Genomic DNA, 26,565 nt, shown 5'->3' with positions numbered 1-26,565 from the left:
TGCCTATATTTAAAAAGGGAACAAAGTCTTTGCCAAGTAACTATAGACCTGTTAGTGTAACTTCTATAGTCTGGAAGATATTGGAGAGTTTAATAAAAGACCCCATAGATGAGTTCTTGCTGGAAAATAAATATTTTACCCACTTCCCGTCAGCCTATTGTCAAATGATGGCGGAGCGGAGCGGCTCTCGGTCTATGATGGCGCCCCAGAACGGCCGATCGGGCGCACAGCGTGGCGATCGCGGCCGCTCCGTGTTCCTAGGATACGGCATGACCCTGATCTCAGTAAAGAGCCAATGATGCAGCTGTTTACCCATGTGATCATCTGTGATCCAATCTCAGCCTGTCACATGTAAATGGAGAAGTACCGTTTATCGACCCTCCTCGCCTCACACTGTTAGAGTGCCAATCAGCAGCATCTCCTTGAAGGGATGACCAAGACAAGTAATCGGGGCACTGATCATAAGTGCCCTGATTACAGTAAAGCCCCATCAGTGACACCAATCAGTGCACATCAGTGACCTCAATCAGTGCCCATTTGTGATGCCAGTCAGTGCCTATCAGTGTCTGCTCATCAGTGCCGCCCATTAGTGCCCATCAGTGACACCAATCAGTGCCTATCAGTGACCCCCAATCAGTGCCCATTCGTGATGCCAGTCAGTGCCCATCAGTGCCTGCTCATAAGTGCCGCCAATTAGTGCCCATCAGTTCTGCCCATTAGTGCCACCCACCAGTGCTACCTGTCAGTGCCACCTATCCGTGCCGCCTATCAGTGTTAATCAGTGCCGCATATCAGTGCCACCTATCAATGCCCATCAATGTAGCATATTAGTGCCTCCTCATCAGTGCCTCCTCATCAGTGCCACCTCATCAGTGCCCATAAGTGCTGCCTCATCAGCGCTCATCAGTGAAGGAGAAAAATTACTTTACTTCTTTACAAAATTTACTGATAGAAATTAAGAAAAACGTTTTTTTTGCAAAATTTTCAGTCTTTTTTCTAGTAAAAAAAAAAAAAAACAGCAGTGATTAAATACCACTAAAAGAAAGCTCTATTTGTGTGGAGAAAAAAAAATTTCATATGGGTACAGTGTTGCATGACAGCGCAATTGTCATTCAAAGTGTGACAGCGCTGAAAGCTAAAAATTGGCCTGGGCAGGAAGGGGTAGAAAGTGCCCGGTAGGCAGAAGTTGTCATACAAACCTGATTTTTTTTTAGGAGGAGGTAAGTAAAACCTTGGACAGAGGGGTGGCTGTGGAGGTGGTATACTTGGACAGAGAGGTGGCTGTGGATGTGGTATACTTGGACAGAGAGGTGGCTGTGGATGTGGTATACTTGGACAGAGAGGTGGCTGTGGATGTGGTATACTTGGACAGAGGGGTGGCTGTGGATGTGGTATACTTGGACAGAGGGGTGGCTGTGGATGTGGTATACTTGGACAGAGGGGTGGCTGTGGATGTGGTATACTTGGACAGAGGGGTGGCTGTGGATGTGGTATACTTGGACAGAGGGGTGGCTGTGGATGTGGTATACTTGGACAGAGGGGTGGCTGTGGATGTGGTATACTTGGACAGAGAGGTGGCTGTGGATGTGGTATACTTGGACAGAGGGGTGGCTGTGGATGTGGTATACTTGGACAGAGGGGTGGCTGTGGATGTGGTATACTTGGACAGAGGGGTGGCTGTGGATGTGGTATACTTGGACAGAGGGGTGGCTGTGGATGTGGTATACTTGGACAGAGGGTGGCAGTGGATGTGGTATACTAGGACAGAGGGGTGGCTGTGGACGTGGTATACTTGGACAGAGGGGTGGCTGTGGATGTGGTATACTTGGACAGATGGTGGCTGTGGATGTGGTATACTTGGACAGAGGGGTGGCTGCGGCTTTGATCGGGTCTTCGGCGGCCGTGAAGACTGGTTGCCCGGGTCTCCTGGTGGGACGGGAGACCCGGGCGAGCCATGGAGGGCGAGGGGTGGGGGGGGACGTACCCTCCCGCTCCTTGTAATGACAGCCGAGTGGCTTCTCAGCTGCATCGGTTGTCATTACAAGACAGCCGACCGTTGGCTATGGACGCCGGTACAGGGGGGGGATGCCTCTATCTGCAGGGATCACTCGGGTACAAGCACTTTCCTGAAATATCAGCAATATCGGTAACCTCCGGGGCCAATTCCAATATATCGGGAAAAGTGCATATCGGCCCTCGATATATCGGCTTTGCCGATAATCGGTCGATCCCTAGTATGTAGGCAACATGGCTGATTTTTCCAAGGGCTGCTAATAGGCCTCGAGTGGGAGAATCCATTGCTATGGTCCTTCATGTCTCTAGAAGTCCTTGTTTCTCCCCTTGGTCTGAGCTTCCCCTTCTCCATCTTTTCTTCCCATCTCTATCAGTATTATGTAGTCCTCTTTTTGATTATTTACTTTAGTTTGCAATCCTCTCCTCTGCAGTCTTCTTGCTGCTCTTAAGTACAGGATCGTCTTTAGTAGGCGGTACCCTCCAACCTTTTCTCTGGGGTAATTGCCCGCTGGGGGGATCTAATTTGACCCCGGTATTCTTTACTCTATATCCCACAGGTTTGTAATATTATGTTAGGGCTGTTCCATTTAGGCTGGAACTTTTGGAGTTATTTACCATTATGTCCTCCCGGATATGTTTTACTTGTCATGTTATATATAATATGTTTTCCTGTACTGTCTCTGTAGTCCTACTCTTGATGTCTACTGTATATATGTGACGGACCTAAGTCAAGTCATTATATTTTTGCTCAACCCTTACATCGATTTGTACAATGGTTAAATAAAGGAATTACAAAATGTTCCCTGTTGTTCCTTTCATTTGAAGCGCCACCCACAGGAACTCCACCTCTTCCCTTGACCCATTTGCAATAGCCTTCCTAATTAATGCGGACTCCAGGGACCCCTATAGTGTTCGGTGGCTTTCATCTTAACATGTAGACCTTTAGTTAGTTACAAATTCTGTTGGGTACAGTGAATTGTTACCAGCCCATTTATTGACCATTTAACAAAAAAAAGCTCAAACACAGCAATATTAAGGAGGAAACAAAGAAAAATATAACTGCCCCATGTACATACACTATGTTGTCAAAAGTATTGGGACGCCTGCCTTTACACACACATGAACTTTAATGGCATCCCAGTCTTAGTCCGTAGGGTTCAATATTGAGTTTGCCAACCCTTTGCAGCTATAACAGCTTCAACTCTCCTGGGAAGGCTGTCCACAAGGTTTAGGAGTGTCTATGGGAATGTTTGACCATTCTTCCAGAAGCTCATTTGTGAGGTCAGACATTGATGTTGGAAGAAAAGGCCTGGCTCACAGTCTCCGCTCGAATTAATCCCAAAGGTGTTCTATCGGGTTGAGGTCAGGACTCTGTGCAGGCCAGTCAAGTTCCTCCACCCCAAACTCGCTCATCCATGTCTTTACCGACCTTGCTTTGTGCACTGGTGCGCAGTCATGATGGAACAGGAAGGGGCCATCCCCAAACTCCTCCCATAAAGTTGGGAGCTTGAAATTGTCCAAAATGTCTTGGTGTAATGAAGCCTTAAGAGTTCCCTTCACTGGAACTAGGGGGCCAAGCCCAACCCCTTAAAAAAATAACCCCACACTATAATCCTCCCTCCACCAAATGATTTGGACCAGTGCACAGAGCAAGGTTCATAAAGACATGGATGAGCGAGTTCGGGGTGGAGAGTGGAGGACCTTGACTGGCCTGCACAGAGTCTTGACCCTTAACCCGATAGAACATCTTTGGGATGTATTACAGCGGAGACTGCAAACCAGGCCTTCTCGACTGACATCAGTGTCTGACCTCATAAATGAGCTTCTGGAAGAATGGTGAAACATTCCCATAGACACTCCTAAACCTTGTGGACGGCCTTCCCAGAAGAGTTGAAGCTGTTATAGCTGCAAAGGATGGGTCAACTCAATATTGAACCCTAAGGACTAAGACTGGGATGTCATTAAAGATCATGTGTGTGTAAAGCAGGCATGTCCAACCTGCAGCCCGAAGGCCGCATGCGGCCCAAAAACGCAGGCAATACGGCCCACTGCCCCCTGACAATTTTTTTTTTTGCTGGGGAGGAAGGAAGTCGGGTTGGGGGCATGCCCACAGCAACTTCCAACTAACAGTAGGCAGAGGCGGAGGGGGGGATGTGAGCCTGTGCAGTGTTTCTGACTTCTACCACCATGACCACTTCAAATCACTGTGTTCCTTTATTATCTCTCAGAAGAAGTAAGCCTCCGTATACTGATTCCATTTCATTTCATCATCCTCTAGTTGTGTTAAATCAGTGCAGGGGGCGCGGCAGCGCGGGAAGGGCGCGGCGGCATTTTATTACTTATATACTTTAACCACTTGCCGACCAGTCACTGGGACTGTACTGCGGCAAAGTGGCTCGATTTTGTCCAGCGACGTAGACCTACGTCGCTGGACTCCTCCCCTTGTGGGCGGCGGAGTCACAGCGGGAGTCGGGCCAGGTGATCACCGCCGCTCTTCCCCGATCGTCGGGGAATCGAGTCTGGAGATCCGCCCGCTTGTGTGTTTACACAAGCGGGCGGATCTCCTAATTGACAAACAGTGACAGATTGCAGGGTTCAGCATAGCTGAACATGCGATCTGTCCCTGTGTCACTCAGTCACCTCCCCCCACACACGTTAGTAAGCACCAGGCATACATTAACCCCTCCCTCTCCAATAAAATTAACCCCTTACCTGCCAGAGTCATTTTTACAGTAACTGCATATTTATAGCACTGATTACTGTAGAAATGCCACTGGTACCCCCAAAAGTGTCAAAAATGTCATTCAAGGGTCCGATCTGTCCACCGCAATGTCGCAGTCCCGCAAAAAAAAAAATCGCAGATCGCCGCCATTACTCGTTAAAAAAAAAAAAAACACCAAAAATGACAGAAATCTTTCCCTTTCCCAATAACTTTTGCGCAAACCAATCAAAATACGCTTATTGTGATTTTTTTTTACCAAACATAGGTAGCAGAAAACAAATTGGCCAAATATTTTAAAAAAATTTTGATTTTTACATTTTTTTTTGGGGGGGGGGGAATTTCGTATAAAAAAAACGTGAAAAATATTGTTATTTTTTCACAATTGTCGCTCTTTTTTTGTTTATAGCGCAAAAAGTAAAAATCGCACAGGTGATCAAATACCACCAAAAGAAACCTCTGTTTGTGGGAAAAAAAGGACGTCAATTTCGTTTGGGTACGGTGTCGTCCGACCGAGCAATTGTCAGTTAAAGTCGCTCAGTGCTGAATCGCAAAAAGTGGCCTGGACGTAAGACAGCAAAATCCTCCGGTGGTAAAGTGGTTAACCATAGTATATATTTTATATGCGGCCCGAGAAAATTTCTCTACACTCAATGTGGTCCAGAGAAGTTAAAAGGTTGGACACCCATGGTGTAAAGGCAGGCGTCCCAATACTTTTGACAATAAAGTGTATGTGCTATATCATGTGGACGGATAAACAAAAAAAAAAACAAGTTGAGAAACACAACTCATATTGGTACAAATCTTTACACATTGACTTATGGGACTCAAAAATAAAAACTGGACTTTATATTCATTCATTACATTTCAGAGTAAAGCCCCGTACACACGCAACGAATTTCCGCCGACCGATCGTCCGTCTTTTGTCCAGAGTGGTGTCTGTTGGTTGGAATGTGCTCTAGACTGCACACGAATTTTCCCGTACGACAGAATTCTACTTCAGAAGTGATGTCATGTGTTGGATTGCTTTCTATGTGTTCTTTCATCTCTGAGCATGCCTAGTTTTGCTCATAAGATTTTTCCCCATCGAAATCTGTACTAATGAGACGAAAATCGGACGTGTTTTGACGGAGGACAAAAATTTTATAGCATGCACACCAGAATTTTGTTGGCCAAAAAGTCGGAGTCGGTTGTCGGAAGCACCATACTAACAAGCCGAAAATCGGCAGATCGGTCGTCGGACGAAATTTCCCGGCCGAATTTCTACTCGTGTGTACGGGGCTTAAGTCTTCTTCAATCACCTGTAATCCTACTGCCATAGGTTGGCCTCTCACCCCCGGCTCTTCTCTCTTACAGCCCCTCTAGAGGTGTGCCCTCTCCACTCTGATTCTTGCTGCTAATTGAGCTCCTCAAGGTTGATGGGTCTTCATGAAACACACTTTCCATGAGCCCACGGACAGACTGTCTCACCCTTTTCTTCATATCTTTCCCAATTAGGACATAGAGAATCGGGTTGATACAGCTATTGAACATGGCCAAAGACTGAGAGAGAAGGTCCAGGATTATAACTACGTCATTGTAAATGAATAACATGACCACCCCCATGATGTGGTAGGGGGCCCAGGTGATGAAAAATGCAACTACAATGCTTAACACCACCTTGATGGTTTTTCTGCCTACATTTAAAGATCTGATGTTGTATGCTTTAATAGCCAGAGAGATGTAACAGGCAGAAATGGTTATAAGAGGAATTAGAAACCCAAAAGTTAGATGTATAAAAGTGACGGCAAATATGTTGTGATCTCCTGAATGGCAATAGGTCTTGTTATTGGAAATGACAGTTTTATGGTAGATGACGGCAGGCAGACTCATCCCAAGAGACATCATCCAAATAGCCAAGCATATCATCCACGCGGTGCGTACTCTTCGATGATTTTGGGCCCACACCGGTCGAAAAAACAGAATCCATCGGTCAATGCTGATAGCCACCAAGGTGAAGACACTGGCAAACATGTTAAGGGGAACGATGAAGGGTAAAATCTTGCAGAGGACAGGACCGTACAGCCATTCTCCGTAGAAGTACTGCGCTACACTGAATGGAAGACTCAAGCAGCACATGATATCGGCCAGAGCAAGGTTCCCAAACAACATGGTGGTCACGGTCCGCTCCATCTTCACTCCGGTAACCCAAAGCACCAGAGCATTGCCGGGGACACCGATGAGGGTGGTGAGAGATAAAACCAGGATGGTGAACACATGCTGGTGGTTGTAAAAGATGTCTTCTTCTGTCTCATGGCTGAAATTTGACATTTTGCTTTTCTGTAAAGGAATTGACAGTTACTGGGCGTGTCTGATGATTAATGTATTTCTTTCCTTTTTTTTTTATAAATAAGTATACAAATGGCAAAGCAAAGTACACAAGTACCAAAGACACTTAAAAATAAGGGAAGTGTCAAAACACTCGGAAGCCACAGAAATTAGTCGGCATGCAACCTCAAGTAAACATGCAGTAAGTTTACATCTAAGAGAACATCCCAAAAACATTACAATGGAAAACAAGAAAAATTGGATTTTTACGGTGCCAGAAATAATTCAAAATTATTCAAAATTTAGGAAAATAGCAATGTTTTTATTGAAAACATCACAAATTTAAAAATACACATGGATGAAAAACATTGCACAATAGGGATGAGCTTCGAGTTCGAGTCGAACCTAAGTTCCAACAGAACATTGGCTGTTCGCTCGTTCGTAGAACTTCGAACAAATCGGGATGTTCGAACCAAATTCGAAAATTCAAACTTTAAAAGAAAAAAGGAAAATAGGCAAATAGGAAGGTGCTTTATTAAGTTCTAAGTGCAGTGAGATTGCGCAGTGATTATATATCAGCTACAAGTCCATCTAGAACCATGTAGAACATCAGTTTGATTAGGGTTAGGGTTAGAGTTAACCCTAACTCTAACCCTAACCCGAACCCTAACCCTAAGGGTTAGAGTTCGGGTTGAGGTTAGGGTTAGAGTTAGGGTAACTCTAAGGGTTAGGGTTAAGGTTGAGGTTAGGGTTAGAGTTAGGTTTAAGGTAACTCTAAGGGTTAGGGTTAGAGTAAGGGTTAGGGTTCGGGTTGAGGTTAGAGTTAGAGTTACATAGTTAGTCAGGTTGAAAAAGTCCATCTGGGTCAACGAAAAAAAAAAAAACAGTATTGAAAACCCAACCATACAATCACATATACACAATCCTATACCCGCAGTTGATCTAGAGGAAGGCGAAAAAAAACCCCAGCAAAGCATGATCCAATTTGCTAAAGCAGGGGAAAAAAAATTCCTTCCTAATCCCTGAGAGGAAATCGGATATTCCCTGGATCAACTTTACCTAAAAAAAAGTTTAGTACCCATTTATATTATGTACACCCAGGAAAGAACCCAGGCCTTTTTTTAAAGCAATCTAGTGAGCTGGCCAGAACCACCTCTGGAGGGAGTCTATTCCACATTTTCACAGCTCTTACGGTAAAGAAACCTTTCCGTATTTGGAGACGAAATCTGTTTTCCTCTAGACGTAAAGAGTGCCCCCTTGTCCTCTGTGTTGACCTTAAAGTGAACAACTCAACACCAAGTTCACTATATGGACCCCTTATGTATTATACATGGAGATCATATCCCCCTTATGTATTTATACATGGAGATCATATCCCCCCTTATATATTTATACATGGAGATCATATCCCCCCTTAATATCCTCTTCTCAAGAGAGAATAAATTCAGTTCCTCTAATCTCTCCTCAAAGCTGAGCTCCTCCATGCCTCTTATCAGTTTGGTTGCCCTTCTCTGCACTTTCTCCAGTTCCCCGATATCCTTTTTAAGAACTGGAGCCCAAAACTGAACTGCATATTCTAGATAAGGTTTTACTAATGATTTGTACAGATGATATCTCTCTATCTGGAGTCCATGCCTCTGTTAATACAAGAAAGGACTTTGCTTGCTTTGGAAACTGCAGCTTGGCATCACATGCTATTATTAAGCTTGTGATCTACCAGAACACCCAGATCCTTCTCCGCTATGGATTCCCCCAGATCCTTCTCCGCTATGGATTCCCCCAGATCCTTCTCCACTATGGATTCCCCCGGATCCTTCTCCACTATGGATTCCCCCGGATCCTTCTCCACTATGGATTCCCCCAGATCCTTCTCCGCTATGGATTCCCCCAGATCCTTCTCTGCTATGGATTCCCCCAGATCCTTCTCCGCTATGGATTCCCCCAGATCCTTCTCTGCTATGGATTCCCCCAGATCCTTCTCCGCTATGGATTCCCCCAGATCCTTCTCCACTATGGATTCCCCCAGATCCTTCTCTGCTATGGATTCCCCCAGATCCTTCTCCACTTTGGCTTCCCCCAGATCCTTCTCCACTATGGATTCCCCCAGATCCTTCTCCGCTATGGATTCCCCCAGATCCTTCTCCGCTATGGATTCCCCCAGATCCTTCTCCACTATGGATTCCCCCAGATCCTTCTCCGCTATGGATTCCCCCAGTTCTACTCCTCCTAGTATGTATGATGCATGCATATTCTTAGCCCCCAAGTGCAGAACTTTACATTTATCAACATTAATCCTCATTTGCCACATAGTTACCCAATGAAACAGTGCATTGAGATCAGCTTGTAAGTTGGAGACATCCTGTAAGGAAGTTATTCCACTGCAAAGCTTGGTGTCATCTGCAAAGACTGAAATCCCAGACCCGATATCATTTATAAAGATATTAAAAAGTAAGGGTCCCAACACTGAATCTTGGGGTACACCACTGATAACCTTACACCATTCAGAGTAAGAATCATTAACCACTACTCTCTGAATTCTATCTTTAAGCCAATTTTCTATCCAATTACAAACCCATCTTTCCAAGCCAGTAGACTTTACCTTACACATTAGCCGTGTGTGGGGAATCTCTGTCAAACGCTTTTTCAAAATCCAAGTATACCACGTCCACAGCCACCTCTCTTTCCAAGTATACCACGTCCACAGCCACCCCTCTGTCCAAGTATACCACGTCCACAGCCCCCCCCTCTGTTGAAGTATACCACGTCCACAGCCACCCCTCTGTCCAAGTATACCACATCCACTGCCACCCCTCTGTCCAAGTATACCACGTCCACAGCCACCCCTCTGTCCAAGTATACCACATCCACAGCCACCCTCTGTCCAAGTATACCACGTCCACAGCCACCCTCTGTCCAAGTATACCACGTCCACAGCCATCCCTCTGTCCAAGTATACCACGTCCACAGCCACCCCTCTGTCCAAGTATACCACATTCACAGCCACCCCTCTGTCCAAGTATACCACGTCCACAGCCACCCCTCTGTCCAAGTATACCACGTCCACAGCCACCCCTCTGTCCAAGTATACCACGTCCACAGCCACCCCTCTGTCCAAGTATACCATGTCCACAGCCACCCCTCTGTCCAAGTATATCACATCCACCCCTCTGTCCAAGTATGCCACATCCACAGCCACCCCTCTGTCCAAGTATACCACATCCCCAGCCACTCCTCTGTCCAAGTATACCACGCCCACAGCCACCTCTCTGTCCAAGTATACCACATCTACCCCTCTGTCCAAGTATACCACATCCACAGCCCCCCTCTGTCCAAGTATAAAACATCCACAGCCACCCCTCTGTCCAAGTATACCACATCCACAGCCACCCCTCTGTCCAAGTATACCAATCCACAGCCCCCACTCTGTCCAAGTATACCACATTCACAGCCACCCCTCTGTCCAAGTATACCACGTCCACAGCCCCCATTCTGTCCAAGTATACTACGTCCACAGCCACCACTCTGTCCAAGTATACCACGTCCACAGCCACCCCTTTATCCAAGGTTTTACTTACCTCCTCATAAAAAAAATCAGGTTTGTTTGACAACTTCTTTCTCTCATGAATCCATGCTGTCTGTTGCTTAAAATATTTATTTTCCAGCAAGAACTCATCTATGGGGTCTTTTATTAAACTCTCCAATATCTTCCCGACTATAGAAGTTACACTAACAGGCCTATAGTTACTTGGCAAAGACTTTGATCCCTTTTTAAACATAGGCACCACATTGCCCTATGCCTATTCAGTGGTACTATTCCAGTCCTTAACGAGTCCCTAAAAATTAGAAACAAAGGCTTAGAAATTACAGCACTCAATTATTTTAGGATGTGTGGGTGGATGTCATCTGGTCCAGGCGCTTTATCCACCCTTATTCTGTCTAAATATTTCTGGACCATATCACTTTTGAGCCATTGTGGATCATTTGGAGCTGTGTAACTACCACCCCCATTATGGACATGACCCCCCCCCCTCCCCCATGCTCCTTTGTATACACAGAGCTGAAGAAAGTATTTAATACATTTGCCTTCTCTTTGTCCCCAGTCACCGACTCCTGATTATTTTGTAAAGGGCCTACATGCTCAGACCTGACCTTTTTACTATTATTGTATTTGAAGAATTTTTGGGGGGTTTCTCCTACTATCTTTTGCAATCTGTCATTCATTTTGAGTTTTTGCGCCCTTGATTTCCTTGGAACAGAAATTGTTTTCTTAACCCCTTGACCTCTGGAAAGTTTTTCCCCTTCATGACCAGGCCATTTTTTGATATTCAGAACGGCGCTACTTTAACTGGGAATTGTGCAGTCATGCAACGCTGTACCCAAACTACTGTCACATGATGCCCAAAAAAGCCCCCAAAAAAATTTGCTGAAGACAAGCAGACTAAGGACATGGATTACTGGAACCATCTCCTGTGCTCTGATGAGACCAAGATAAACTTATTTGGTGTCAGATGGTGTCATGGTCTGGGGCTGCATGAGTGCTGCCGGCACTGGGGAGCTACAGATCATTGAGGGAACCATGAATGCCAACATGTACTGTGACATACTGAAGCAGAGCATGATCCCCCTCCCTTCAGAGACTGGGCCGCAGGGCAATATTCCAACATAACGACCCCAAACACCTCCAAGATGACCACTGCCTTGCTAAAGAAGCTGAGGGTAAAGGTGATGGACTGGCCAAGCATGTCTCCAGACCTAAACCCTATTGAGCATCTGTGGGACATCCTCAAACAGAAGGTGGAGGAGGGGAAGGTCTCTAACACCCACCAGCTCTGTGAGGTCATCATGGAGGAGGGGAAGAGGACTCCAGTGCCAACCTGTGAAGCTCTGGTTAACTCCATGCCCAAGAGGGTTAAGGCAGTGCTGGAAAATAATGGCGGCCACACAAAATATTGACACTTTGGGCCCAATTTGGACATTGTCATTTAGGGGTGTACTCACTTTTGTTGCCAACGGTTTAGACATTAATGGCTGTGTGTTGAGTTATTTTGAGGGGACAGCAAATTTACAAAACAAAAAATGTGAGGGGTGTACTTACTTTTGTGAGATACTGTAGCTAACAGATCAGGCTCCCCTGGTAAGCAGATGGAGCATAACAATGCTTTAAACCTAGCGCCTATCAAGGAGGGTGCTACATCAGTAAATGTGAATGAGGGATCCTTTACTACGTTGGCAATTTGGGATATTTTTTTTTTTTTACCAAAGACAGCAGAAAGTAGAAAAAATCTTTTTTTTTTATTAGTTTTTGATCTTTTTTGTTTATATTGCAAAAAATAAAAACCCCAGAGGTGATTAAATACCACTAAATGAAAGCTCTATTTGTGTGAAAAAATAATAAAAATGTCATTTGCATAGAGTGTTGCATGACTGCGCAATTACCAGGTAAAATGACACAGTGCTGAATAGCAAAAAAAAATGCCCTGGTCATAAGGGGGTAAAAACCTCCTGGAGATCAAGTGGTTAATTTTTCTTTTTTTTTTCCTCAACTACTTCAGTACCGGGCGCTTCCCCTCCCCTTTCCTGCCCAGGCCAATTTTCAGCTTTCAGCGCTGTCACACTTTGAATGACAATTACTCATACAACACTGTACCCATCATTTTCATCATTTTTTGGTGGTATTTAATCACCACTGGGGGGGGGGGGGATTTTTTGTTAAACAAACAAAAAAGACCGAAAGTTTTGCAGGAAAAAAAAAAGTTTCTGTTATACAACTTTGCAAACTGTAATTTTTCTCCTTCACTGATCTGCGCTGATGGGGCTACACTGATGGGCACTGATATGTGTCACTTATGGGCACGGATGGCCACTGATTGGCACTGATAGGCTGCACTGATGGCCAATGATAGGCAGCACTGATGGCCACTGATAGGCAGAACTGATATGCAGCACTGATGGGCACTGGTAGGCAGCACTGATGAGGTGGCACTAATAGAGCTGCCTATCAGTGCCCATCAGTGCATATTGGCAGCACTCATGGCCACTGATAGGCAGCACTGATGGGCACTGATAGGCAGCACTAATGGGCTTGCACTGATGGGACTGATGGCAACTAATAGGCAGCACTGATGGCCACTGATAGGCAGCACAGATTACCACTGATAGGCAGCACTGATGAGGTGGCACTGACGGCCACTAATAGGCAGCACTGATGGGAAATGATAGGCAGCATTGATGGCCACTGATAGGCAGCACATATTACCACTGATAGGCATCACTGATGAGGTGCCACTGATGGCCACTGATAGGCAGCACTGATGGGAAATGATAGGCAGCACTGATGAGGTGGCACTGATAGACACTGATAGGCAGCATTGATGGCCACTGATAGGCAGCACTGATGGCCACTGATAGGCAGCACAGATTACCACTGATAGGCAGCACTAATGGGCAGCACTGATGGGACTGATGGCCACTAATAGGCAGCACTGATGGCCACTGATAGGCAGCACTAATGAGGTGGCACTGATGGACACTGATAGGCAGCATTGATGGCCACTAATAGGCAGCACTTATGGCCACTAATAGGCAGCGCTGATGGCCACTGATAGGCAGCAGAGATTACCACGGATAGGCAGCACTGATGAGGTGGCACTGATGGCCACTAATAGGCAGCACTGCTGGTAAATGATAGGCAGCACTGATGAGGTGGCACTGATGGCCACTGATAGGCAGCATTGATGGCCACTGATAGGTGGAACTAATAGGCAGTACTGATGGCCACTAAAAGGCAGCACAGATTACCACTGATAGGGCAGCACTGATGGCCACTAATGGGCAGCACTGATGATAAATGATAGGCAGCACTGATGAGGTGGCATTGATGGCCACTGATAGGCAGCACTAATAGGGAGCACTGATAGCCACTGATAGGCAGCACAGATTACCACTGATAGGCAGCACTGATGAGGTGGTACTGGTGGGCAGCACTGATGAGCACCGTTGGGGATGCACTGATAATCAGGACACTGCACAGTGTAGATGTTCTCTTTCACACAGGTCAGCCTCTGGCTCTCCTTTCCTCATGCTGTGACAGCACACGAGGAGAGGAATGCCGACATCTGGCATGTGTGTTTACATTGTAATCACATGGTAAAGGGCCTATGTGATTGGCCCTTAACCCTGATCTGTTTCCGAAGGACACAGTGATCACAGGGTGCACCAGATGCGTGCTGCAGCGGGATGGGGGTGGGGGGGGGGTCATGCAACTGGACGACCGTGCAGCAGCTGTCATTCGGTTATAGCGCAGTCGGTGTCGTAAAGCTGACCTCCGGCCCTCCCTTCAGTCTTGCGGCTCCTCTCCTGGACTGAAATGTCTTCCTCTGATTTCCCTGCACACTGTGAGCTTCTCCCCACGAGTGCAGCCCAAACATTCCATACAGATGTGTTCAGTGATCAGAAAAGTGTCAGTGCTCAGACACAGATAGAGAGACTTATAGAGGAAGGCTGTCTGCACAGAGAAGGTAGTAAGAGATACAATAAGTGATGGCGGCCATCCATACATGTGAGTGTGACTTCTTCAGGATCGGGTCTTACCTCTACCAGACGAAGGATCCGACCTCCACCCCACCACCTCTATGGAAGATCTCTGACTGTGTGCTGCTACTGAGCTTTATATTCATTCGTTACGCAATCTCCTTCCTGCATGATGTGGCAATCATGTTATTAGGAAATAAAAACCTCTGGGATGAATTCCCAGATACTGCCGGGACTGACATTTAACCGCAGTATAAAACATCTGTCACCGCAAATACAAACAGGAAACAATTCTTCCCTATACAGTGGGGATCGAAAGTTTGGGCACCCCAGGCACAAGTTTGTATTAATGTGCACAAAGAAGCCAAGGAAAGATGGAAAAATCTCCAAAAGGCATCAAATTACAGATTAGACATTCTTATAATATGTCAACAAAAGTTAGATTTTATTTCCATCATTTACACTTTCAAAATAACAGAAAACAAAAAAAATGGCGTCTGCAAAAGTTTGGGCACCCTGCAGAGTTAATATCTTGTACTGCCCCCTTTGGCAAGTATCACAGCTTGTAAACGCTTTTTGTAGCCAGCCAAGAGTCTTTCAATTCTTGTTTGAGGTATCTTTGCCCATTCTTCCTTACAAAAGTCTTCCAGTTCTTTGAGGTTTCTGGGCTGTCTGTCACGCGCTGCTCTTTTAACCGCTTGCCGACTGCTCACAGTATATTTACTGCGGCAGTCGGCCCCTCACAGGCAGAGTGACGTAGGTCTACGTCGCTCGCCTGTGAGGCTCTGGGGAGCGAGCGCGCGCCCGCGGAGGCGCGCTCCCGCTCCCGCGCGGTCACGGACCCCCCCGCGCGTGTGACCAGCGGACCCGATGTCCGCCGGTCACTCGGCGATCGGCGGGGGAGAAGGAGAATGTCAGGCAGCTTGTGTAAACAAGCCACCTGTCATTCTCCTCGCTGTAAAAACACTGATCACTCGGATCTAGTATGTAGATCCGTTGATCAGTGTCCTTACAGCTAGAGCCACAGCCAATCACAGTAAGAATCACGCCCCTAGGGACACACACAGCCCCTCCCTCCCAAATAAAGTTAACCCCCTTCACTACCAGTGTATTTTTACAGTAACAGTGCATATATATAGCACTGATTACTGTAGAAATGTCACTGGTAACCCCAAAAGTGTCAAAAATGTCAGTCAAGGGTCCGATCTGTCCGCCCCAATGTCGCAGTACTGCAAAAAAAATCGCAGATCGCCGCCATTACACGTTAAAAAAAAAAACACCAAAAATGACAAAAATCTTTCCCTTTGTTAGTAAACGCGATAACTTTTGCGCAAACCAATCAAAATACGCTTTTTGCGATTTTTTTTTACCAAACATAGGTAGCATAAAACAAATTGGCCGAAAATTTTAAAAAATTTAGATTTTTACCTTTTTTTTGGGGGGAATTTCATATAAAAAAATGTGAAAAATATTGTTATTTTTGCAAAATGTACGCTCTTTTTTTGTTTATAGCGCAAAAAGTAAAAATCGCACGGGTGATCAAATACCACCAAAAGAAAGCTCTGTTTGTGGAGAAAAAAGGACGCCAAATTTGTTTAGATACAGCGTCGCACGACCGCGCAATTGTCTGTTAAAATCACGCAGTGCCGAATCGCAAAATACCCCCTGGTCGTTTAGCAGGAAAATCCTCCGGGGCTTAAGTGGTTAAGGTCTATCCATAGATTTTCAATTATGTTGAGGTCAGGAGATTGTGAAGACCATGGCAAAACCTTCAGTTTACGCCTCTTGATGTAATCCCCCGTGGATTTCGAGGTGTGTTTAGCAGCCCTCAAATTTTCTACTCGCCTGCTGGCATTTTGCGAGTGGAAAATTATGAAGGGCGAGCTCTGGGAGCCGTTCAGGGGAAGAGAGGAGAGGAAAGCCGGATAATGTCAGAGCGGCGGATCATCCTGCTGTAACAGCTTTAATTGTAATTGCCGGGCGCTCGTCGACACACACAGTCCCGCCTCCTAGCCTGGCTTCTTTGATAGACAGAACACCTGGCCAACCAAAGGAGCCGGGCTAGGAGACGGGACTGTGTGTGCCGACGAGCGCCCGGCAATTACAATTAAAGCTGTTACAGCAGGATGAGCCGCCGCTCTGACATTATCTGGCCAGCAGTGGCATACCAATGGGGGGTGTCAAGCCGGTACTCGCGCCGATCATCTCATGTGAAGGCAGCTGCTCCCTCGGTCTGTGCTGTGCTGCTCACGGGTGCTGGAAGAAGGTGAGTGTCCAAGGATTGAGCAGCCTCCCTGTGTGACTGGATAGGAGGAGCGGTGGGGCGGCTGCATATAGAGGAATTGATCTTTCCAGCTGGATGCTTGATTCTCCTCTCTGCAGGCATTGAGCAGCTGCAGGAGGAATATGGAAAGATCAATTCCTCTATATTCCTCTATATGCAGCCGCCCCACCGCTCCTCCTATCCAACTTCTTTTTTTCTTTTGCTGGCCCCCCAGTGCTGTACAGCCCCCCCTCTTCAGCCCTCCCAGTGCTCTTCAGCCCCCCCTCCAGCCCGCCCAATGCTCTTCAGCCCTCCCAGTGCTCTTAAGCCCCCCCCCCTCCAGCCCCCCCCCCAATGCTCTTCAGCCCTCCCAGTGCTCTTCAGCCCCCCCTCTAGCCCCCCAGTGCTCTGTAGCCCCCCTCCAGCCCCCCCAGTGCTCTTCAGCCCCCCCCCAGTGCTCTTAAGTCCCCCTCCAGCCCCTTAGTGCTCTCAGCCCCCCCCAGCCCCTAAGTGCTCTTCAGCCCCCCCAGTGCTCTTCAGCCCCCCTCCAGCCCCCCCAGTGCTCTTCAGCCCCCCTCCAGCCCCTTAGTGATCTTCAGCCCCCCTCCAGCCCCTTAGTGCTCTTCAGCCCCCGCCCTCCAGACCCTTGATGGGCACTGATGAGGCTGCACTGATGGGCACTGAAAACGTTGTTATTAATATTTTTTTGTTACTTCTGCATTAATGCAAAAACATTTAACAGTGTAATTTTGAGATAATTAATGAGGGCGTGTTTAGGGGCGGGGCAGGGTAGGGGTTGGGTGGGGCAACTGGTGGCGAGTAACCCTTAAGGCCTGGCTAGTAGCTTAGGACTTTAAATTTTGAGCCCTGTGTTTAGGATCATTATCCATTTGTAGAAGCCATCCTCTCTTTAAATTCAGCTTTTTCACAGATGGCACCAAGTTACCATCCAAAATTTGCTGAAATTTTATTGAATCCATTTTTCCTTCTACTCGTGAGATGTTCCCTGTGCCACTGGCTGAAATACAACCCCAAAGCATGATTGATCCACCCCCATGCTTAACAGTTGGATAGAGGTTCTTTTCATTAAATTCTGTGCCCCTTCTTCTCCAAACGTACCTTTGCTCATTCCGGCCAAAAAGTTGAATTTTAACCTCATCGGTCCACAGAACTTGTTTCCAAAATGCATCAGGCTTGTCTATATGTTCATTTGCAAAGTTCAAACGCTGATTTTTGTGGTGAGGACGTAGAAGAGGTTTTCTTCTGATGACTCTTCCATGAAGACCATATTTGTACAAGTATCTCTTTATAGTGGAATAGTGTACCACAACTCCAGTGTCTGGCAGATCTTTCTGGAGGGAATTGTTTTTCTCACAATCCTGCGAGCTGTTCTGTCTGATATTTTTCTTGGTCTTCCAGATCTTGCTTTAACTTCCACTGTTCCTGATGACTGCCATTTCTTAATTACATTCCGAACAGAGGATATTGACATCTGAAAACGATTTGCTATCTTCTTATAGCCTTCTCCAGCTTTGTGAGCGTCAACTATTTTCAGTTTTCTAGACCAGCCTTTCTCAACCAGTGTGCTGCGGCACACTGGTGTGCCGCCAGAGGTCCTAAGGTGTGCCACGGGATCATGGGAGAGAAGGGATATCAGATGAGCCCAATCTCCCAATCCCCTGCCAAATTGTACATCAGCACTGATAGAGAGCTCCGTCAGCCTCAAAAGTGAAAGTAAAGGGGGGAAGTGTGCTGTGCTCTCTGCTTCCCCTACAGTGCCAAGAATTTATGGCATCCCAAAAGAGCAGAGCATTTGTCTGCCAGGAACAAGCGCGATTTTGTGCGTGTTCCGAGACACACAGTAATGTGACTCAAGCCTTGGTCAGGGGTGCCTCAAGACTGAAAATACTTTTCAAGGGCGCCCCAACTGGAAAAAGGTTGAGAAACACTGTTCTAGACAACTGCTTAGAAGATCCCATGGTGCTGATTGTTGGGGCAAGGTCAGATGAGTCTGGGCATTTAAAACCTTTGAGATTGACATCACCTGGTCTTCCCAGACGATGATTGAGAACAATCCATGACACTGGCAGGTCTCAGCCTTGCAAAGGGGGGCAGTGCATGCTATAAATTCTGCAGGGTGCCCAAACTTTTGCAGATGGCATTTTTTTAGTTTTCTGTAATTTTGAAACTGTCAATGATGGAAATAAAATCTAACTTTTATTGACATATTATAAGAATGTCTAATCTGTAATTTGATGCTTTTTTGGAGATTTTTCCATCTTTCCTTGGCTTCTTTATGCACATTAATACAAAATTTTACCTGGGGTGCCCAAACTTTCGATCCCCACTGTATGTCCCATTCACACTGCAATGCAAACCTAGAGCCGCGCTGCCGAGTGCTGCCATAAAACGCTGACATGCTGCATTTTATTTTTGCCCCACTAAAATCTTGAACCATTTAATTCTCCCGTCCGGCTCCATGGTATGATTCTCACCTACGATCAATGAAAGCTGTCCCGCGGAAGAGAAAGATAAAGGGCTCCATCGTGTAAAACCACACAATATACTTTATTATATAAAACAAATACACTTACAGTGTTGCATGAATAACAGGCTCTCCGCTTCGGGAACTAACACAGCTTGCCAGTGACGTCAGCACGTCACGACCTGAAGTGTTTCGTCACATATGACGTCATCCTGGGGTGAAACTGGAGTGCAAATGGCACTGGTCTGGCCTGTCAGTCTATTATCAGGTTTGGAAGGACCATTTGTGTGTCTTTAAGGGTCAAACTGAGACTGCAAGCTCAAACTATTTCTCCCGTGCTACTGAAAAATATCTTAGCGCATTGGACAATACGCTCTTTCACTCTAAAATACGCAAGGATCCGTGGGAGGCTCTACTCCGCAAACCCATCTTAGAGTTAACAAAACGTGAACGCATCCTGGCAATACGTTTTATGGCTACGAAACAAACCATTGGAAGGGCGTGGAAAACACCCCTCCTTCCTTTTGAGGAGGTGAAAGGACAGGTGCATGGTACGCCGACATACGAAAAGTGAAGCTACGGTCTGCACATGCTCGCTGGCCAGACCAGGGGGGGGGGGATCGTAAGGATCTAGGATATCCAGTGCGTCACCCAGTCCGGCAGTTGATTGTAGTTCTCACAGGAACAGACTTGATTGTAGAATGAAAAGACAAAAAGTTCAGTTTAAAAATTGCCAGGACCAGAGATCCCAGAAAGGAACGAGGTCCCTTCTCCTAACTGGTAGAAAAAAACTGGAGTACCTATAGCAGGAATTGGGAGGTACCCCCCCCTGGGACTACCCTAGGGGTGCAGTCGAGCTTTGTTAACTCTTTTCCACCTAGTGCCCTACTCCTATGAAGAGCAGCATAACCCAACGGTCAATGAAGATATTAAGATGTGTCCGTCAATGAACGAAAAATAAATTGAAATTTTTTTTTTTTTAATATTACATTTCTTTTTCTATTTTTTTTAACACAATGTGGCCAGAACAAAACAGTGTTATCGTAGTAACATTGTACTACTCTGGGGAGGTGATCAGGTTCTCTTTTCTTTTTTTTGCACATTATGATTGCTTTTAGCAGTGAATTACATTGCTATAAGCAAGCATTTTACTGAATGAAACTGATTCATTCAGTTTGTTTTGTTGTGATTAGCTGTGATTGGCCCTGTCTATACAATGTGATCACTGTGGCCAATCACAGCTAACAACACACAATGGATGGCATGAAAGGAAGCCATCCATTGTGTACAACTGTCATGTGACCTGCTGTGATTGGACACGGCCATCACATGGTACCGGCAGCGAGCCAGTACTCTTATTAGTCATCGGCTGTGTCCGGTGTCAGATCGTGCCACTGTGTGGTGCTCTATGAGAAGACGTCATATGATGTCCACTCAGAATGGCAAAGTCACTGCCCAGCCGTCATTCTACAATAGGCGGGGCGGGAAGGGGTTTTAAACTTTATTTATTTTTTTTTATTAAATGTATTACTATAAGATTGACAAAACATTGTAGCAAATAAAACCCCTACAGAGCATCTGGAAAGTATTCACAGCGCTTCACTTTTTCTACATTTTGTTATGTTACAGCCTTATTCAAAAATGGAATAAATTCATTATTTTCCTCAAAATTCTACAAACAATCCCCCATAATGACAATGTGAAAGAAGTTTGTTTGAAATTTTTGCAAATTTCTTAAAAATAAAAAATGAAAAAAAACCCATGTACATAAGTATTCACACCCTTTGCCATGACACTCACAATTGAGCTCAGGTGCCTCCTGTTTCCACTGATCATCTTTGAGATGTTTATACAACTTGATTGGAGTCCACCTGTGGTAAAGTCAGTTGATTGGACATGATTTGGAAAGGCACACACCTGTCTATATAAGGTCCCACAGGTAACAGTGCATGTCAGAGCACAAACCAAGCCATGAAGTCCAACGAATTGTCTGCAGACCTCAGAGACAGGATTGTATGGAGGTACAGATCGGGGGAAGGGTATAGAAACATTTCTGCAGCACTGAAGGTCCCAATGAGCACAGTGGCCTCCATCATCTGTAAATGGAAGAAGTTTGGAACCACCAGGACTCTTCCTAGAGCGGCCGCCCGGCCAAACTGAGCGATCGGGGGAGGGGGCCCTTAGTCAGGGAGGTGACCAAGAACCTGATGGTCACTCCGACAGAGCTTAAGTGTTTCTCTGTGGAGAGAGGAGAACCTTCCAGAAAAACAACCATCTCTGCAGCACTCCACCAATCAGGCCTGTATGGGTGTGGCCAGATGGAAGCCACTCCTCAGTAAAAGTCACATGACAGCCCGCCTGGAGTTTCCCAAAAGGCTCCTGAAGGACTCTCAGACCATGAGAAACAAAATTCTCTGCTCTGATGAAACAAAGATTGAACTCTTTGGCCTGAATGGCAAGCGTCATGTCTGGAGGAAACCAGGCACCGCTCATCAATACCATCCCTACTGTGAAGCATGGTGGTGGCAGCATCATACTGTGGGGATGTTTTTCAGCAGCAGGAACTGGGAGACTAGTCAGGATGAAGGGAAAGATGAATGCAGCAATGTACAGAGACATCCTTGATGAAAACCTTCTCCAGAGCCCTCTGGACCTCAGACTGGGGCGAAGGTTCATCTTCCAACAGGACAACAACCCTAAGTACACAGCCAAGATAACAAAGGAGTGACTACGGGACAACTCTGTGAATGTCCTTGGGTGGCCCAGCCAGAGCCCAGACTTGAACCTGATTGAACATCTCTGGAGAGATCAGAAAATGGCTGTGCACCGACGCTCCCCCATCCAACCTGATGGAGCTTGAGAGGTCCTGCAAAGAAGAATGGAAGGAAGGGAGGAACTGTCCAAAAATAGGAGTGCCAAGCTTGTAGCATCATACTCAGAAATACTGGAGGCTGGAATTGGTGCCAAAGGAGCTTCACCAAAGTATTGGGCTAAGGGGGTGAATACTTATATACATAGGATTTTTATTGTTTTTTTTATTTTTAATAAATTTGCAAAGGTTTCTAACAATCTTCTCTCACGTTGTCATTATGGGGGATTGTTTGTAGAATTTTTAAGGAAAATAATGAATTTATTCCATTTTGGAATAAGGCTGTAACATAACAAAATGTGGAAAAAGTGAAGCGCTGTGAATACTTTCCGGATTCTCTGCATATGTTCTAGGAAAAGAAATGCCCACCAGTATGCAGGAAGAAGCACAGCAGGTCAGCTTATTTTTAGGAAGTGTTGCACCTGCAGCATGATGGCCAATAACTGGAGGTTTATAAAGGGATCGGGGTAATCCAAAGATAACGAGAAAACCTTTACACTGAGTGATGGATAACCGCTTGCTGACTGTATACTGTATATATATATATATATATATATATATATACGGTGGCAGAGCTGCTCTCCTGCGCAGGATCCCATACCTAATACGTGATCCTGCAGTTCCTGGACTGGGGTGCGTGCACACGCAATTGGCCCGCTACCGCTGTGATTGGACACAAAAAGAACGGCGGACTTGGTCTCCGCCAGGAACCTGCCAATGCTTTGGTAAACAGGCAGAATGGCGGTCTGTCAGTACAGAAGACATGGATCCTGTGTCTCTGCTAAGCAGGAGCACCGATCTATGCCTTCCCTTAGTACAAGCACCTCCCCCACAGTGGGAAAACACTGGCTAGGCACACAGTTAACCCCCCCTTCCCAGCCAGTGTTATTAGTACAGTGACAGTGCATATTTTTAACCAAAGGCGGTCCGTCCATTGGGGGCGCAGGGGCGCCTCCCCCCCATCCATGCATCCGGCCCCCTAATCTACATGCAGGGCGGCGGACGCATGGATTCCAATGGGGGTTTTTCTTTTTTGAAGCACGTGATTAGAGCCGGAGGCACAAATAGACTTCAAAAAAGGGTGGTCTCGGGGCGCAGAGCACTGCGCCCTGAGCCCACCCGGTTGTGTGATAATAGCAAATTAATATTCGCTATTATCACACTGATCCTCCTCCTGGGCAATCAGGAAGCGGGTCCTGAGACCTGTATCCTGATTGGCCGAAAGGAGAGGCCGTGCTATTGGAGGAGGAGGAGGGAGGAGACTGAGGGGGAAGCTGCCACCGCTGCCTGCCCAGGGTGAGTGAGCTGGAGCTGGTGTGGTCTGGGGGGGGGTATGGTGTGGTCCATCTGCCGCCCAACCCAATACCCCCGCCCCCCCCCCCCGGCCCATGGAGCACCAGCCGCCACTGTTTTTAGCATTGATCACTGTATTAGTGTCACTGGTTCACACAGGTATTCAGGTATTGTCCGTTTTGTCCGCTGCAATGTCGCAGTCCCGCTATAAGTCACTAATAAACGCCATTACTAGTATATAAAAAAAAGTAAAAATCAAAATATCCCAAAATTTGTATAACGTTTGCGCAAACCAATCAATATATACTTATTGGGATTTTGTTTTATCAGAAATATGCAGCAGAATATATATTGGACTAAAATAGACTAAATTGATTAAGAAATTTGATTTTTTCAATTTTCTTATTGGAAATGTTTTATAGCAGAAAGTAAAAAAAATGTTGTTTTGTTCAAAATTGTTTATCATTTTGTTTATAGCGCAAAAAAAAAAAAAAAAATCTCACAGGGGATCAAATACCACCAAAAGAAAGCTCTATTTGTAGGAAAAAAAGGACGCAAATCTTGTTTGGGTACAGCGTCGCAGAACCGCGCAATTGAGCTTTCTTTTGATGGTATTTGATTACCTGTGCGATTTTTACTTTTTGAAAAAAAGAGCGACAATTTTGAAAAAAAAAAAAAAAACAATATTTTTCACATTCTGCTATAAAACATTCCCAAAAAAAAATTTACAAATCAAAATTTTTTTACATTTTAGGCCAATTTTTTTTCTGCTACATATTTTTGGTAAAAAAAAAATCACAATTAGCGTATTTTGATTGGTTTGCGCAAAAGTTATTGCATTTACTAACTAAGGGAAAGATTTATGTCATTTTTATTGTTTATTTTTTTTTACTAGTAATGGCGGCGATCTGCGATTTTTTTTGCGGGACTGCGACATTGCGGAGGACAGATCGGACCCCTAACTGACATTTTTGATACTTTTGGGGGCACCAGTGACATTACTACAAAAATATGTACTGTTACTGCAATAATGACACTGGCAGGGAAGGGGTTAACACTGTTGGTGATCAAGGAGTTAAATGTGTGCCTGGTGCTTACTAACCTGTGTGGGGGGGAGGGGATTGTGTGACACAGACTGAGATCGTAGGTTCAGCTATGTTGAATCCTGTAATCTGACCCTGTCACATAGGAGATCCACCCACTTTGTTTACACAAGTGGGCGGATCTCCACACTCGATCCCCGACGATCGGGGAAGTGCGGCGGTGATCACCGTCTCTCCTCCCCTGGCCTGACTCCCGCTGTGTCTGAATACAGCGGGAGCGAGCCTCTGGTGGCGCGTGCGCCGCCGAGAGTGGGAGGAGTCCAGCAACGTAGGTCTATGTCGCTGGACCCAGCCGAGCCGCTCTGCTGTAGTAACAGCAACGTGAGCGGTCGGCAAGTGGTTAAGGGGGAAAATCATTCCGGTCTCGAAGTGGTCAAAGTAACGCAGTGCCGTATCGCAAAAAATGGGTTTGGGATTTTTTTTCTTTGTGTAAATGTTATTATTGTATTAATAATAATAATACAAATAATAATAATAATAATAATACAAATAATAATAATACAAATAATAATAATAATAATAATAATAATAATAATAATACAAATGATAATAATAATAATAATACAAATAATAATAATAATAATAATAATAATAATAATAATAATAATACAAATAATAATAATAATACAAATAATAATAATAATAATAATAATAATAATACAAATAATAATAATAATAATACAAATGATAATAATAATAATAATAATACAAATAATAATAATAATAATAATAATAATAATAATAATAATAATAATAATAATAATACAAATAATAATAATAATAATACAAATGATAATAATAATAATACAAATAATAATAATAATAATAATAATAATAATAATACAAATAATAATAATAATAATAATAGTAATAATAGTAATACAAATGATAATAATAATAATACAAATAATAATAATAATAATAATAATAATAATAATGCAAATGATAATAATACAAATAATAATAATAATACAAATAATAATAATAATAATAATAATAATTCAAATGATAATAATAATAATAATAGTAATACAAATGATAATAATAATAATACAAATAATAATAATAATAGTAATAATAGTAATACAAATTATAATAATAATAATAAAAATAATAATAATACAAATGATAATAATAATAATAATAATAATAAGCGCCGTTCACATTACCCCGACGCTACTTCCAGGGGCGACCTCCGAGATCGCGGTGCGAGCAGCGCGCCGCAACCTCGGAGCGGCCGCCACGGACTTCATAACATTGAAGTCTATGGCGGTCGCCTCCTGGTCGCCCCAAAGAAGCTCCGGACCCTTTTTCTAGGTCGGAGCGACTTGTGTCGCTCCTATTAGAACGGGTCCGCAGCTTCCCTATGGGAGGCGACCTGCGGCGACCTGTGAGGCGACCAGGTCGCCTCACAGGTCGCCCTAGTGTGAACCGGGGCTTATAATAATAGAAATGATAATAATAATAATAATACAAATAATAATAATAATAATAATAATGATAACAATAATATTATAAGGATTTACCTGATTTAATTACATTTAATGTAATTCAATTTAAAAAAAAAGGAAGTTGATGAGATGGAAATAAGAACAGAAGGTAGAAAAACAGAAGAAAAATATCAGAGAGACTTACAGAATTCAGGACGAGGGGAGGTTTTCCATCTGACTGGTTAGAGGGGTAGAATTCGATGTATATGTATATACACAGGATATATATACTGTATATAAGGGCTGCCAAGTTCAGAGAAAGGAAGTGGAACTGAGAAAACGGAATTGTTTTTACAGGAAGTTTAAAAGGGAGGAGATGGAAAAAGAGAAAGGAGAGAGAGAGAGAGAGAGAAAAAAAACTAGAGATCTACTTCATCAATAATATTAATAATAAAAAAAAGAAACATTGAAGTTGATTTACTAAAAGCAAACAGACTTTGCACTTTGCAAGTGCAGTTGCTCCAGAGTTTAGTAAATAAGGTGAAGCTTTGCA

The 26,565-nt window shown here is 44.7% G+C and overlaps 2 protein-coding genes across 2 annotated transcripts in view; both read right to left on the bottom strand.

Moving 5' to 3' along the window:
• Positions 1-26,263, bottom strand: part of LOC309564143 (C3a anaphylatoxin chemotactic receptor-like) — a gene marked incomplete at its 3' end in the record, with an annotated part of 32,037 nt that extends 5,774 nt beyond the window's left edge. The window contains exon 1 of the mRNA XM_082268772.1: positions 26,218-26,263. The remainder of the gene's footprint in view (positions 1-26,217) is intronic.
• LOC309563525 (C3a anaphylatoxin chemotactic receptor-like) lies at positions 6,023-7,050 on the bottom strand. Its single transcript, XM_082267977.1, has one exon. It carries the CDS (start codon positions 7,040-7,042, stop codon positions 6,083-6,085), a length of 960 nt encoding a protein of 319 aa, XP_082124103.1. The 5' UTR covers positions 7,043-7,050; the 3' UTR covers positions 6,023-6,082.
• Positions 26,264-26,565: the final 302 nt, after the last annotated feature.

The sequence above is a fragment of the Pelophylax lessonae genome (genome assembly GCF_965119305.1).
Source record: "Pelophylax lessonae genome assembly, chromosome: 9".
Classification (NCBI taxonomy): Eukaryota; Metazoa; Chordata; class Amphibia; order Anura; family Ranidae; genus Pelophylax; species Pelophylax lessonae.
Note: the sequence above shows the minus strand (reverse complement) of the source record. Positions and strands in the feature narration are given on the sequence as shown.